This window comes from Cetorhinus maximus, chromosome 19 (genome assembly GCF_964194155.1).
Source record: "Cetorhinus maximus chromosome 19, sCetMax3.hap1.1, whole genome shotgun sequence".
Classification (NCBI taxonomy): Eukaryota; Metazoa; Chordata; class Chondrichthyes; order Lamniformes; family Cetorhinidae; genus Cetorhinus; species Cetorhinus maximus.
Window position 1 is genome coordinate 68,641,417 of NC_135897.1, and position 16,226 is coordinate 68,657,642.

The 16,226-nt window shown below is 43.1% G+C and overlaps 1 protein-coding gene across 6 annotated transcripts in view; it reads right to left on the minus strand.

The window, feature by feature from the left end:
• tnk2b (tyrosine kinase, non-receptor, 2b) overlaps positions 1 to 16,226 on the minus strand; it is a 249,597-nt gene that overhangs the window by 52,887 nt on the left and 180,484 nt on the right. For all 6 annotated transcript variants that reach the window (XM_078564023.1, XM_078564024.1, XM_078564022.1 and 3 more), the window contains 3 exons: positions 14,142 to 14,268; positions 13,454 to 13,600; positions 9,030 to 9,124 (listed from right to left, as the gene is read on the minus strand). In XM_078564023.1, the coding sequence (XP_078420149.1) occupies positions 9,030 to 9,124; positions 13,454 to 13,600; positions 14,142 to 14,268 (369 nt within the window). The remainder of the gene's footprint in view (positions 1 to 9,029; positions 9,125 to 13,453; positions 13,601 to 14,141; positions 14,269 to 16,226) is intronic.

Sequence of the window (16,226 nt, forward strand, 5' to 3'; positions counted from 1 at the left end):
TGGTGAGACCACATCTAGAGTACTGTGTGGAAAGGTTGGACAGGTTGGACCTGTATCCATTGGAGTTTAGAAGAATGAGGGATGATCTTATTGAAACGTGTAAGATCCTGATGGGTCTTGGCAGGGTGGATGCTGAAAGTATGTTTACCTTTGTGGGATAGACTAGAACTGGGGGACACAATTTAAAAATAAAAGTGTTGCCCATTTAACACAGAGGTGAGGAGTAATTTTTTTCTCTCAGTAGATTGAGAGTCCATGGAACTCTCTGCCTCAGAAAGTGCTGAAGGCAGGATCATTGAATATTTTTAAGGCTGAGTTAGATAGATTGTTGATTGACAAGGACGTCAAAGGGTACAGGGGGTTGTAAGGAAAGTGGAATTGAGGCCACAATAGGATCAGACATGATCTTATTGAATAGTGGAACAAGTTCGAGGGGCCAAGTGGCCAACTCCTGCTCCTAATTCCTATGTACTTTAAAAATTAGGTGTCAACCTGGTGAAGCTACAACACGGGGCTACTTGTGTGCCAAACAGCGGAAGCAGCATGCAACAGGCAGGACTGAGATCCCACGACCAACGGATCAGATCCAAGCTCTGCAGTCCTGCCACATCCAGTTGTGAATGGCATTGAACAATTAGACAACTAACTGGAGAAGGAGGCTCCACAAAATTCTCCCATCCTCAATGATGGGGGAGCCCAGCTCTTCAATGCAAAAGACAAGGCTTGAAGCATTTGCAATCATCTTCAGCCAGAAGTGCTGAGTGGATGATCCATCTTAGCCTCCTCCTGAGGCCCCAGCTTCACAGATGCCAGTCTTCAGCCAATTTGGTTCATTCCACGTGATCTCAAAAAATGAATGAAGGCACTGGATACTGCAAAGACTATGAGCCCTGACAACATTCCGGCGATAAGCATGAAGACTTGTTCTCCAGAGCTAGCCAGGCCCCTAGCCAAGCTGTTCCAGTACATCAGCTAGCTATGTGGAAAATTGCCCAGGTATGACCTGTCTACAAAAAGCAGAGCAAATCCAACTCAGCCAGTTGCTACCCTATCAGTCTACACTCAATCATCAACAAAGTAAAGAAAGGTATGATTGACAGTGCTATAAAGCAGCACTTACTCAGCAGTAACCTGTTCACTGATGGCCAATTTGAGTTCTGCTAGGTCCACTCAGCTCCTGACCTCATTCCAGCCTTAGTCTAAACATGGACAAAAGAGCTGAACTCCAGAGGTGAGGTAAGAATGACTGCCCATGACATCAAGGCAGCATTTGACTGAGCTTGGCATAAAGGAGCCTGGGCAAAAGTGGAGTCAATGGGAACGGGGGGGGGAAAATTCTCCACTGGCTGGAGTCATACCTAGCAGAAAGGAAGATGGTTGTTGTTGTTGGACGTCAGTCAGCTGCAGGAGTTCCTCAGGGCAGTGTCCTAGGCCCAGCCATCTTCAGCTGCTTCATCAATGATATTCCCTCTATCCTAAGGTCAGAAGTGGGATGTTTGCTGATGATTGCACAACGTTCAGCACCATTCACAACTCCTCAGATACTGCAGCAGTGCACTTCCACATGCGGGGAGGCGTGGGCAACATTCAGATTTGGCAATTAAAAGTAAAATGCTGCATGCAGATGCTGGAAATCTGAAATAAAAACGGAAAACGCTGGAAAAGCTCAGCAGTCCGGCAGCATCCGCAGAGAGAGAAACAGAGCCAATGCCTCGAGTCTGCACAACTTAAGAGACACACAGACTCAAAATGTCAACCCTGTCTCTCCCCCCCACAGGCGCCGCCTGACCTGCCAGACTCATCAAGCATTTTACATTTTTATCTCCCTATTCACTCTGCCCAGACGCCACATGATTTTGAGCACCTCTATGAAATCTCCTCACAACCTTCTTTTCTCTAGGGAAAACATCCTAACTTCTCCAACATAAATACTGTGGCTACAACAGCAGGTCAGAGGCTGGGATTCTGCAGTAACTAACTCAACCTCCCGACTCCCCAAAGTCTATCCAGTATCTAAAAGGCACAAGTCAAGATTGTGATGGGATACTCTACACTTGCCTGGATGAGTGCAGCTCCAACAACATTCAAGAAGCTTCACACCATTCAGGACAAAGCAGCCCAATGTTTGGCACCCCATCCACCACCTTAAATATTCACTCCCTCCACCACCAACACACAGTGGCTGCAGTGTTGTTGACCATACACAAGAACTTCCAGGTGGTGGTGTTCCCATGTATCTGCTGCCCTTCTCCTTCTAGATGGTAGTGGCTGTGAGTTTGGAAGGTGCTGCCTAAGGTGCCTTGGTGAGTTTCTGCAATGCATCTTGTAGATGGTACACACTGCTGCCACTGTTCATTAGTGGTGGAGGGAGTGAAGGTTTGTGGAAGGCGTACCAAGCAAGCAGGCTGCTTTGTCCTGGATGGTGTTAAGCTTCTTGAGTGTTCTTGGAGCTGCACTCATCCAGGCAAGTGGAGAGCATTCCATCAGACTCCTGACTTGTGTCTTGTAGATGCTGGATAGACTTTGGGGAGTCAAGAGGTGAGTTACTCACCACAGGATTCCTAGCCTCTGACCTGCTCTTGTAAACACAGTATTTATAAGGCTAGTCCAGTTCAGTTTCTGTTCAATGGTAACCCCCAGAATGTTGATAGTGGGGGATTCAGCAATGATAATGCCATTGGATGTCAAGGAGTGATGGTTAGATTCTCTCTTGTCAGTGGTGCTGAACACTGTGCAATCAGCGAACATCCCCACTTCTGACCTTATGATGGAAGGAAGATCATTATGAAGCAGCTGAAGATGGTTGGGTCTAGTACACTACCCCGAGGAACTCCTGTAGTGATGTCCTGGAATTGAGATGAATGACCTCCAACAACTGCAACCATCTTCCTCTGAGCTAGGTGTGACTCCAACTAGCAGAGAGTTTTCCCCCTGATTCTCATTGACTCCAGTTTTGCTAGGGCTCCTTAATGCCATGCTCAGATAGTCACTCTCACCTTACCTTAGGAGTTCAACTCTTTGGTCCATGTTTGAAGAAGGCTGTAATGAGCTCAAGAGCTAAGTGGCCCTGGCGGAACCCAAACTGAGCAGTGAGCAGGTTATTGCTAAGTAAGCGTTGCTTGATAGCACTGTTGGTGACCCCTTCTATTACTTTACCGATGATTGAAAGTAGACTGATGGGGCAATAATTGGCTGGGTTGAATTTGTCCTGCTTTTTGTGTACCGGGCATACCTGGGCAATTTTCCACCTTGCCGGGTAGATGCCAGTGTTGTAGATGTACTGGAACAGCTTGGCTAGGGACATGGCAAGCTTTGGAGCACAAGTCTTCAGTACTGTTGCCGGAATATTGTCAGGGCCCATAGCCTTTGCAGTATCCAGTGCCTTCAGCCATTTCTTGATATCACATGGAGTGAATCCAATTGGCTGAAGACTGGCATCTGTGATGCTGGGGACCTCTGGAGGGGGCAGTGATGTATCATCCGCTCAGCACTTCTGGCTGAAGATCGTTGCGAATGCTTCAGCCTTATCTTTTGCACTGATGTGCTGGGCTCCTCTATCATTGAGGATGGGGATATTTGTGGAGCCTCCTCTTCCAGTGAGTTGCTTAATTCTCCACCACCTTTCATGACTGGATGAGGCAGGACTGCAGATCTTATATCTAATCTGTTAGTTGTGGAATCGCTTAGCTCTGTTCATCACTTGCTGCTTATGCTATTTGGCATGCAAGTAGTCCTGTGTTGTAGCTTCACCAGGTTGCCACCTCATTTTTAGGTATGCCTGATGCTGTTCTTGGCATGCCCTCCTGCACTCTTCATTGAACCAGGGTTGATCCCCTGGCTTGGTGGTAATGGTAGAGTGGGGGATATGCTGGGCCATGAGGTTACAGATTGTGGTCGAGTACAATTCTGCTGCTGCTGATGATCCACAGCGCCTCATGAGTGCCCAGTCTTGAGTTGCTAGATCTGTTCAAAATCTATCCCATTTAGAACGGTGGTAGTGCTACACAACACGATGGAGGGTATCCTCAATGTGGGGCTTCGTCTCCACAAGGACTGTGCAGTGGTCATTCCTACCGATACTGTCATCGACAGATGCAGCTGCTGCCGGCAGGTTAGTGAGCATGAGGTCAAGTATGTTTTTCCCTCTTGTTGGTTCCTACACCACCTGCCGCAGACCCAGTCTATCAGCTATGTCCTTTAGGACTCAGCCAGTTCAGTCAGTAGTGGTGCTAACGAGCCACTCTTGGTGATGGACATTGAAGTCCCCCATCCAGAGTGCATTCAGCACCCTTGCCACCCTCAGTGCTTCCTCCAAGTGGAGTTCAACATGGAGGAGTACTGATTCATCAGCTGAAGAGTGGTGGTAGGTGGTAATCAGCAGGAGGTTTCCTTGCCCTTGTTTGACCTGATGCCATGAGACTTCATGGGATCCAGAGTCAATGTTGAGGGCTCCCAGGACAACTCCCTCCCGATTGTATACCGCTGTGCCACCACCTCTGCTGGGTCTGTCCTGCCAGTGGGATAGGACATACCCAGGGATGGTGATGGTGGTGTCTGGGACATTGTCTGTAAGGTATGATTCTTTGAGTATGACTATGTCAGACTGTTGCTAGACTAATTTGTAAGACAGCTCTCCCAATTGACAGCTCTCCCAAGGATTGATTAATTGATAGAAAGCAGAAAGTGGGCATAAAAAGGGTTTTTTTCAATTGGGCAGGCAGTGAATAGAGGAATAGCACAAGGATCAGTGCTGGGGCTTCATTATTTACAATCTATATTAATGACCTAGATGAAGAGACAGAGTAATGTATCAAAGTTTGCTGATGAGACCAAGCTGGTGGGAAGGTCAGCTATGGGGAAGACGGAGAGGTTGCAAGGAGATATAGACAGATTAAATGAGTGGGCAACAAGATGGCATTTGCAGTACTGTGAGGAAGTGTGGAAAAATGGAAAAGCAGAATTTTTTTTAAAAAAGGTGTGAAACTTTGTGAAAAGTGTTGATGTTCAAATAGACTTGAATGCACTTGTATAAGGAATGCAGCAAGTTACCATGTAGGTGCAGCAAACAATTAGGAAAGCAAATGGCACATTGGCCTTTATTAGAAAGGGATTGGAGTACAAGAATAAAGAAATCTTACTACAATTGTACAAGGTTTTGGTGAGACAACATCTGGAATATGTGCAGTTTTGGTCCCCAAATTTAAGAAAGGGTTATAAATCCGTGTTATGAGGGAGTTATCTTATGATGAAAGGCTAAGTGAATTGGGCTTATATTCTGTGGAGTTTAAAAGTATGAGAGGCGATCTCATTGAAACCTACAAAATTCTGAAGGGGCTTGAGAGGGTAGACGCTGAGAGATTGTTTACATTAGTCAGGGAGTTTAAAACAGGGGGGCCGCAGTCTCAGGATAAGGGGCTAATCATTTAGGACTGAGGTGAGGAGAAATTACTTCACTCAAGAGTTGTGAATCTTTGAAATTTTCTACATTTAAAACTAGGGTAGACAAATTTTTGGTCCTTCAGGGAATTAAGGGATATGGGGAACAGGTGGCAAAATGGAGTTGAAGCCCAAGATCAGCCATGGTCATATTAAATGACAGAGCAGGCTCAACGGTCCATATGGTCTACTCCTGCTCCTATTTCTTGAATGTTCTTTCTTGACATGCTAGTGAATCTTAATACAATTGTTGATATAACAAATTATAAGACCAACAATGCCCTATTGGCAAGGAACTTTATGAATTTTTGTTTGATGTCATCCTTGGAAAGAGTTGGCATGTTGTAAGCAGACCCTATACCAACGAAATGCTGAATTGTCCTGCACATGCTCAGAGTTCAAAACCAAAACTACATTTTTTCAATTTTCTTCTTGCTTATACCCAGTAGATGGAGCACTTTATAGTCAGGACGTCAATAAAGCTTGAAAGCAACAGTTCTATTCCACAGAAAACTGATTTCTGTTTGCTAATTGTTGTTACATAAGTCCCGAAAAAGCACATTAACTCAATGTGTCCTACTATCTTGGCTGAAGCATAGAAAACTAGCATGCAATCTGGTAAGGAGGAAGAGACTAGGGTCAAAGGCAAAAGTCACCATGTAAACTTTAAGGATTATGACATTCAGTTGACTACTGAACATTGCTAATTCAGAAAGTACTCAACTTTTCACAAAATGGAGAAATCAAATATCAATTTAACAACCAGCATGTTTGCAATCATGTTGATTGCAACGCACTGGCTCTGTTGTCACTTTACACCATGGAGGATTTTGTCATTAACAGCACATCTAAATACAGATAATAAAGTCCCAGTTTATAATGCCTGATACAAAAACTTCAATCAAGAATATCAGTGGAGTTTAAATGTTCAACCTCAGTAAATTGTTTCATGGAATCTGCTGCACAACGAATATTTCTTTTTTTGTGGAGTGAGAATGCCACGAAATAAATGCAACATTGTTCTTTATTTCATACCTGGCATGTCTGTAACCTTTCCTAAAGGAAGGCTGGAGGTAGAATCCGCTTTATCTTGGTAGAGCTAATGAGGAGTATCATTCCATTAAACATGCACTCAGCCACTTGCCGCTGAACTGATCAATGTTTCTTCCAGGCAGCAACATACTGGGAACATACAATTCCTTACAAGCAGAGCCTGGCAGTTGCTGCTTACAGTTATCACCGACTGCCTTTTATCCTCATAATAATATCCTAAGTGTGGATTGTGTCCTGCAACCACATGCTAGTGCCCTGATCTACTGGCCAAAACATGCCACATACACAGAATAACATCCGTGGTAGGCAGTGCGCCGAAAGGTTATTGGAGGCTCTTCCAGGGATCAGTGAACATGAGGAACAGCACACTATTCAGAAACTCTACACCTCAAGCCATTTCCAAAATCCATTTGCAACAAGCCAGAGTCACACAAGTGGAAAATTACTCATGAGTGGGTGGATAGAGGCTGATGCCAAGATCCACTGAACAAGCTTAGAGTCAAAAGATACTCAACTGCTGGTGCCAATCTATATAGAGAGCAGTATGGTGTCCAATGGAGCTACAGGAATATAATTAACTTAGAGAAAAATCCCTCTTTATCACAAGAGATTTTCCCCAACCCATATCCAACCATTTGTGAATTTCCAGGATTATGTTGTATTCTGCGCTAGAAGTCCCCAATTCCAAATTGGTTGTTATATGCTCCCATCGGAAATCCAGCAAGGGCAGAAAAACTCCGGCCTCGCAACTTTTCTTTCACCACTTCCAATTTTTTTTTGCTCTTTTCCTGAAGCAGCCAATTCCTACTGCAGTTAGGGTCTCAAAATCATCAGAAGCCCTCTTGCTACATTGCACATATGGCCATTCTTCATGCCTGAGTCTGGACAATGTGGCTTGGCAGGCTATTCAACTGTCTTGGGAATCGTAGCAAAGTCAAATCCTATCCACTTCTGATTTCCAAACGCTAGCAATTCCCTCCAGAAGTCACTGGATTCCAAATAAGCACAGCTGAACCTGGCTGATTTGAGGGAGAATTTGTATTTCAAGGTTATTTCAGTGGGTTTTCTGTGTGAAGGCAGAGGACTACATTTTCTGGCATGCCCAGGAGTCTGAATTGGAGCTGCTGTTGAGGGAAATGAAAGGATAGATCCTCAAGAGAAAGGAGTTTAAATCCTTTGTGAGGAAGAGCAAACATTAAAGAATTTTTGCGACTCACAGTGATCACTGACACCTGGGTGGGTTGCTGACGAATTCGTGGGCCCTGTCTTGGTTGGGTCTGCCATTTAATGTGCAGTTTGTGGTATGTTCAACAACGGTTTGTCTGTTAATTCATGTTTACCTCATGTTAATTCTAATTGTTAGAGTATAAGATAGACAGTATTGATTGCTTTGTTGACTCTTGTGCAGTAAAAATTGTTCTGTTTGTTTAGGACAGTGGAATCCTTTGACTTTATTCTCTTTGTAAGTAATTTAGATTTCAAATTTCATTAGCTTTCAAATAAAAGTAACTGGTTCCTAACCAGATTGTAACAAATTTGGGGGTCTCATCCAGGACCATAACAAAATTTCGGGGTCTGGTCTGGGATCATCATAAATTCATCACCGCTTTGACAAGAAACTCTAATTCCATCGCAGACCAAGATCAGCTGCCTCAGCACAGATCAAACTTTTAACTTGGCAGATCTTTTTCATTCACTGCCAAATAAATTGGTGCTTTCACCAAATTAAATATATGGGGATTCTTTGTCACTATTTCTTCAGCAAGTAAAGAACTAAAATTCAACTTACAATGGCAACCTCCAATTTCCTGTATAGGCATTATATGAACCTGCAGATAGAGTCCCTGGGACTCAGTTGGTTGAATGTATTTGTCCCACTTAGTGCAAAATTTAATTTTCCAAAGGGGTACTACTGACAGAAGTTGTTAATTTCATCCTTGTTAATTTATTATTTAAAACAATAATAATGTTAACTTTTGTATGAAAATATTTGTTAATTATTACAACACCATTCCTTTGCTTTTCTATTTTGTCACTAAAAATAAACAAAGAAAATAATCGAAGGACATGTTCCTTACAACATGAGAAAAACCATAAATTCTTACTGATCCCTCAGTGTGTTATCGTGTTAGTGCTTGTTTTCATATTAACAAAAAAAGTTTCTCCTCTGCCACCTGCTTTGACATGTTTCTTCCCTCTTTTTTTACCCTTGCCAGGATAATTTCACGCATATCCATTAGGTCCATGACCAATTTTACATCAGTTATGTATGAACTTCACAGCGAGTGTTGATGTGATATTCAACTTCAGGGCAACCACAAATGAAACCAATCCTGTCCTCACACAATGTCTACATGCACTCTTCCCACAAGGGTCCCTGGACAGTGAACAAAGCAGTAGAAGCTTTTCCTCACCTAACCCAGGACACCAAGGCCAATTGCAGAAACCTTCTGCCATGCTGGATGAGATCAGCAGTATGCCATTGTTTTACAGACAATAAAATACTGTTGCAGCTGCAATTTGCAGACACACACACATACCTGCCCTCAATGACTGTGATAACATCATTCATCTGAATCTGCAGTTTGTCCACTTCACTGAAGTCTTGCAGTGCTCGCATGTCTGTGGGCTGGGCCTGTTCCACAAATACATCTTTTAGCATTGCAGACACAAAACTCAATCTCTTAGACAAGGTATTACTTTGCCAGTGGTGTGACAATTCAAACAAATGAAATGTGAGAACCAGGACAAATTAACACCAAAAAATAGGACTATTTCCATCCGCAAAAACAGAGACACCCAAACCAGTCCAAAACTCCATAGAAACCTGGAAAGTGTATTCGTTTCTCAGCATGAAGGAGAAAGCAAGACACTCTGAACATTTGGGAGCTCTGTGGAGAATTCTGTACTTAACTTGAAACTTATGCATACATTCCGAACATCCACATTCCAGATTCAAACTGTATTCCACTGGCCTATAGCCTCTATGCAGCACTCTAGCAGCCGGCAGCCTCTCAGCAGTCTCACATTTTGATGGACTTGAGCTTCTTCCGCCTATAAAAGTTTCTGAAGCTTAATCCTGTGCTTAGACAGCTAAACTATTTTTAACTAAACTTTCAGCCTTTTCTTGACACAGGCTATTCTTAATTGCTGGCTTTCATCTGTCCTAGCTGTGGCATGTCTGCACCTTGTCCCTACTTCAGTTCCCAACACATTGAAATAGGTTTGAGATATTGCAATTCACTTCAGGTTAAGTACTTCAGCATAGAGTGCCCTGTGGATATGGTATCCGTATTAAGAACATGGTGGCCATTAACTTCAACCTCTACAGGTGCTACTCAGTTGTCACTGCAATAACACTGTATCCTGTTTCTCTTCAGCTGAACTGCTATTTTTGTTTAAAGGTAGCTCTGCCATCTCACGCCTCTACTACTGGGGAGAGGGCTGTCTAGTGGAATAATTGCTACTAATTCTACTTGCTGGACCAGATCCGTTCTTTTGGATTCAAATGCCGCTGTCCATTAATCACCTCTACAAGTGCAGTAACCAAAATGAATATCAATATTGACATAGCAATTAATCTACCCCACAGCTCTGGTTCATTTCAAAGAATTGTTTTTATTCTTATCGCTGAAGTTAAGCATTCGAGATTATCGTTAAGAAACTTCTTTGCCGTCTCCGGCTACTATCTTTCAAAACTGAACTGGTGGTTTGAACAATGGCTTTGCTCAATCATTTTAACAAATGTAGAATTTGGTACCTTGTGATTTTCAATTGTCAGATTTATCCAAAGGCACCAATGGAACACTTGGCTCCAGCAATTGCTATTTTAATACTGATTTGGAAAATAGTTATTTTTTTTTAGAAAAACATGCCTCATTGTTCTGCACATCAAATTGTCTATTTCCACTCACCTGCCTCAACAACTGGTCTTCAATTCAACACCAGTTTCACTAGATCAACTTTGACTTTAAATCTCGTTTTCATCCACTTGTTAGCTCTTCTCTATAACTCATGTATTTCGAAACTTAGCTATCTTGATCTCGCTACCAACATAGCTTAATTTTTCCTCATGTCTACTCATGCATTTTAACTGCCATTCTGGACCTGAGCCCATCACTTCTATTTCACCTCTTCTCTCCATTCTCTCCTTTTCTCCTTACCCCTCCTGCTATCATGGCTCCTTTATTTTCTTCACACTCAGGAAATCCACCCTCACAAACCCCAGTTCGAGGGAACAGATTTAAGAACCTAGTTTAAGCATGAACCAAATCACTTTCAAACATAATGTAAAATTCTATCAGATTATGGTCACTATTTTCTAAAAGCTTCACATGCTCTTCAGTAAATTCATGTAAGTCCTTCAGTATTCATTATCTTTCCTGCTCTCATGTCACCTTCCCAGGCTTAACTCCCTCTTAAATGATCCTATACCTTCCTCCATCCCTCTCTGGAAGGTTCATCAAGATACTCATTAATCCCTAACAAGCAGCAACCTCAATTGCTTCATCTTATTCTCTCCCCGCCCTTCCCGGCCTATGTGTCTGCTGTGGGCTAATCTCGCTAACCTCCTTCCTGTACCTCTCTTTGCTCCCAGCTCTGACCCTGTAAATTCTACCTGCAGACCAGCTATCACTGTTGCCCCTGTATCTCCCTCTAGAATGTACACTCACTTGCTAATAAAGCCCCATCTTCTATGACCTTATTGTGGACGATCATAGTGATATTATAGCCTTGACAGGGACATGGCTGAGGGTTGATGATGCCTCCTTTCTTAATAAAGTTTCCCTACCTGGCCCTTATCTCCAAATCACACCTTAATCTGTCCCCATACTCTTCAGGCAATGTCTCCTCCTTTGAGTATCTCACCATGTTCCACCCTTCGCATCTCTCATTCAAAAATCTTTGTCCGGGATCACCCATACAATTTAAGTTTCTCCGCTATCTTCTTTGCTTTCCTCCTCCTGCCTCTGCATTCAGCGACTCATCATCCTCAGTTATTTCAACCTCCATCTCAACTCTTCTTGTTCTCTCTTCTGAGTTTATTGCCCTCCTTTATCCCTATTTCTTCCTCTATATAAACACTCGACTATCCCGCCCATAAAAATAGCCATCCCTCGATCTTGTCATCTCATGCAGCCGTGTCACTTCTATCTTTACCATCACTGATAAGATCATCTCCGATCATTTCCGTGTTGCTCTCTACCTACATTCCCCTCCCCCCCTCCTAAGCCTATTTGTAGCCATCCCTATTAAAAAAAGCTATCCTCAAGTCACTTACCATTGCACTCTCAAATTCCCAACTATCTAGCCTTTGGCCTCATTCGTCATGGCATCCAGCAGCTACTGATTTGCTAAGTCTCACTTTCTCCACCACATTTGTTGTCCTTGTACCTATTCTTTCTCAGCCTGATCGTTGCCAGTATGCCCCTCATCTCTTAGTACAAGGGATGCAGACTTGAACATCTTTGATGAACAACTGCATAGCCATTCATCGCCATATCTATTTAGACTACTTAATCCATTATCGAGAATGTTCTTCATCGCTGTGACAAAGGCAAACTATCCTTCCTTGTGCTGTATGCAGCTTTTGACATGACTGACCATGAGATTTTGCTACATTTCTCCACCATTGCCCAGCTGGGTAAGAATGCACCTGCCTGGTTTCATTTTTATCTATCCATTGCAGCCAGAGGATCAAATGCAATGGCTTCTCTTCCTGCTCCCACACCATTACCTCTGATATTGCCCAAGCGTCTATCCTTAGCCCCTCCTTTTTCTCATCGACATGCTGTCCTTAGCAACATCATCCAAAAATGCATTATCGGTTTCTATGCGTAGCCTGAGAATATCCAGCTCTACCTTCTTCTCGTCTCTTGACACCCCACTCCCATCTCTAAATTGTCAGACTCCTTGTCTGACATTCAAGATTGGATGAGCATAAATTTCTTTAAAAATTGAGAATACGAAGGCCATTATCTTTGGGCTCTGTCACAAACTCTGTTCCCTTGTCACCGATGCCATCCTTCTTCGTGGCAACTATCTGAGACTGAACCAGACTGTTCGTAATCTTGGTGACATATTGAATTGCAAGATGAGCTTCCTACCATACATCCATAACATTACTAAGTCCGCCTATTTCCACATCCGTCACACCGCCCTTGCCTTAGCTTAGCTGCTGCTGAAATCTTCATCCATGCATTTTCTACCTTTACATTTGACTATTTCATCACATTCCTGGTCAGCTTCCCATGTTCCACCATCTGCAAACTACTGCCCATATCCTATCTTCTACCAAGTCCCACTCACTGATGTTCCCTCTATTTTTTTTTTGTTATGCACCTCCTGTGCATCTCAATTTTATAAGTTTTACCCTGGCCATGCACACACGTTATCTTAAACGGGACAACTTGTGAGGGTTTGTGCAATACCTTTTGGCTTGCTGCGCATCCATGCACTCGCGCACCTTAGAGAGAACGCTGCCACTCACCCAATTCCTCAGTGCCCCCTGATCTACATTGGTCATTGGTTTCTAGTCAAACATCATCTTGATTTTAAAATTTTCATCCTCGTTTTCATGGACTGCTCCCCCCCAACCATATCTCTGTAATCTCCTCTAATCCCACAAACCCCCCAGATCTCTGCACTCCTCTAATTCTGGCCTTGAACATTCCCAATTTTAATCGCTACACCATTGGTAGCCAGGCCTTCAGTTATCAAGGGCCTAAACTCTGGAACTCCGTCCCTTAATTTTCTCTGCCTTTCTAACTCACTTTCCTTTGCTAAAATGCTTCTTAATACATGCCTGTCTTTGACAAAGCTTTTGATCATCTGGCCTATTATCTCCTCCTGTGATTCTGTGTAAATTTTGTTTCCATACTAGTCCTGTATCGCACCTCATGAAGTTTTATTACATTAAAGGAGCTATATAAATGCAAGTTGTTGTTGTTTTATGTTAACTTACCTCAATCAGAAAGTCTCGGAGTGCCACAAATGTGGGTCGATCATCAGGTTTGTGCGCCCAGCACTGCAGCAGCACATTGTAAATATCCTGAGGGCAGTCTTCAGGCCTTTGCAACCTCTCACCCTCCTTGTCAATCTTGTGCAAGATCTAGAAAGTAGAAATAGTGGGCCAGGTGAATAAATAAATCATCATGGCCCCACAAACATGGCTGTGTATATGCACACACATTCACAGAATCACATACACAAACACGGACTACCTATTACTAAGTTTGCTGGTCACTGAGTAAAATAGTTATTTCTGCAAAACTAATGTCATCTGTATTTTCCTGCACAAGACACAAACATACTCAAACATACCTGTATGGATTTACATATGCACAAGCTCAGCCATAAATACTCTGAACCACATGAATAAAAACACCTGCATGCATATATGCTTGAGGCAGAGGCAACCAAAGGCACCAATATAGAGAAACACACCTGAGCTCTTGGTACACGTATCTGGAGACAAACATACACATACATAGGTTAACCTTAAAAATATTTACTGAGACAGACCAAAAGATACCCAGAGGGACACAAGTGCAGACACCTTTGAGACACATAGACATTTGCATAGTGAAACATAGACTGACATTCAAAACTCCATATGCACACACAGATATGAATGTGTTTGAGTCCACTACCTGACTTCCATTGAGGCCTATCCAAGGCTCCTGGCCATAGGTATACATCTCCCACAGAGTGACACCAAACATCCAGGTATCGCTGGCATGTGAGAATGTCCGAGTCTTCAGACTTTCAGGGGCACACCTATCAAAATAAATAGATCAGAAACATTTAATACCAGTAAAAGAATGGTTTCCAAACATACAAATCAATAGAACTAAAGCCACGATATTTCATACAGCAATAGGATGATTTATGGTTGCCAGTGATGAAATCAGGGTGGTGATATGAAAATTCTTGAAACGAAATAGCTCTGCAGCTCACTATTCTTGGTCAAGTACCACAACTAGGGAAAATAATTAAAATGTAAAATCACAGGGCGACCCAAATAAATGTCACTACTACAAAGAATCTGAACACCAACAAATCCTTTTTACTTGCTGTAAGTTGTTCCCTGATCATTTTACAAAGTGCAATGACATCACCTAAAGGCAGAGATCCAGTATAGTATTACATGAGCAAAAAATCAGGGGATGAATTTTCACAGTCATGCCTGCCTGGGCACTAGTTTTCTGATTATCATAGGGCAGGCATTTCACAAGATGCATCTGAATTGCTTCAGTTCCATGGGGATGCCCTCCCACTTATCCCCACAGGAGCTGATGGATTCAGTGTTATAGGATGATGGCATACATGTGATCTCAGTGAATCTTCTAGGATCATGGCCCATGGATTTTTTTCCCTTCATACCTAAAAATCATGAAAACAAAAAATGGATACTGATTTCATCGGATTGGATGCCTCTACCACTACTGTCCTTTCCCAACCCATCAGGTCAAACTTCCTCAGAAGTTCTCCCCGCCTTAGTCTTGACCTCATATCATTCTCTGGTTTCCCTTTTTTCTTCCCTCATGCCTTTGCAGAGGTCATTTTGTCCATGAGACCCACCTCCTGCATCCAAGACCCTATTTGTACTAAATCCCTTGCTCCCATGTTAACTACTATTGTTAACAGTTCTCTCTCTTCAGGTGTTGCCACCCTCTACTTAATTCTGCATGTTTGAATCCCTCCAAATCAGGTTTCTGCTCCTGCCACAGTAATGAAAACAGCTCTTGTCAAAGTCCAAAATGACACCCTAAGTGACTGTGACAAAGGTAAACTATCCCTGCTCGTCCTTCTCAATCTGTATACAGCCTTTGACAAGGTTGATCACTTCATCCTCCTCCAACGCCTCTCCACTGCTGTCCAGCTGGGTGGGCTGCAGTTGCTTGGTTCCATTTTTATCTATCTAATCATAGACAGAGTATAATTTGCAATGGCTTTTCTTCCTTCTCCTGCACCATTGCCTCTGGTGTCCCCCAAGGATTTATCCTGAGATCCTCTTGTTTCTCACACACATGCTGGCTCTCGGTAATATCATCCAAAACCACAATGTCAGTTTGCACATGTACGTTGAGGGCACCCAGCTCTAACTCACCATTGCCTCCCTCAACTCCTCTGCTGTTGCTAAATTACCAGGCTAGTACTAGATGAGCATAAATTTCCTCCAACTAAATATTGTGAGCACAGAAACCATTGTGCCTCCAGTTGCTACAACAAACTCTGTTCCCCAGTCAATGATTCCATCCCTCTTGCAGGTAATTGTCTGAGGCTGAAACAGACTGTTCACAATCTTAACGTCACATTTGATCCCAAGATGAACTTCTGATCACATATCCATGCCATCATGAAAACCACCTATTTCCACCTCCACTGCTTCAGCTCAACTGCTGCTGAAACCCTCATCCATGCATTTGTTATCTCTACACTTGACTATCCGAAAGCACTCAGGGCCAGCCTCCCACGTTCTACTCTCTAAGTTTGAGATCACCCAAAACTCTGCTGCCCATGTCCTAACTCTGCACGAACTCCCATTCACTCATCGATCCTATGCTCGCTGACCTACACTAACTTCGAGTTAATCAACACCTCAATTTTAAAATTCTTATCCATGTTTTCAATCCTTCCATGGTTCCACCCCTCCCTGTGTGTAATCTCCTCCACCCCTACAACACTCTGAGATAGCTGCACTCCTCCAATTCTGTCCACATGAGCATCCCAAA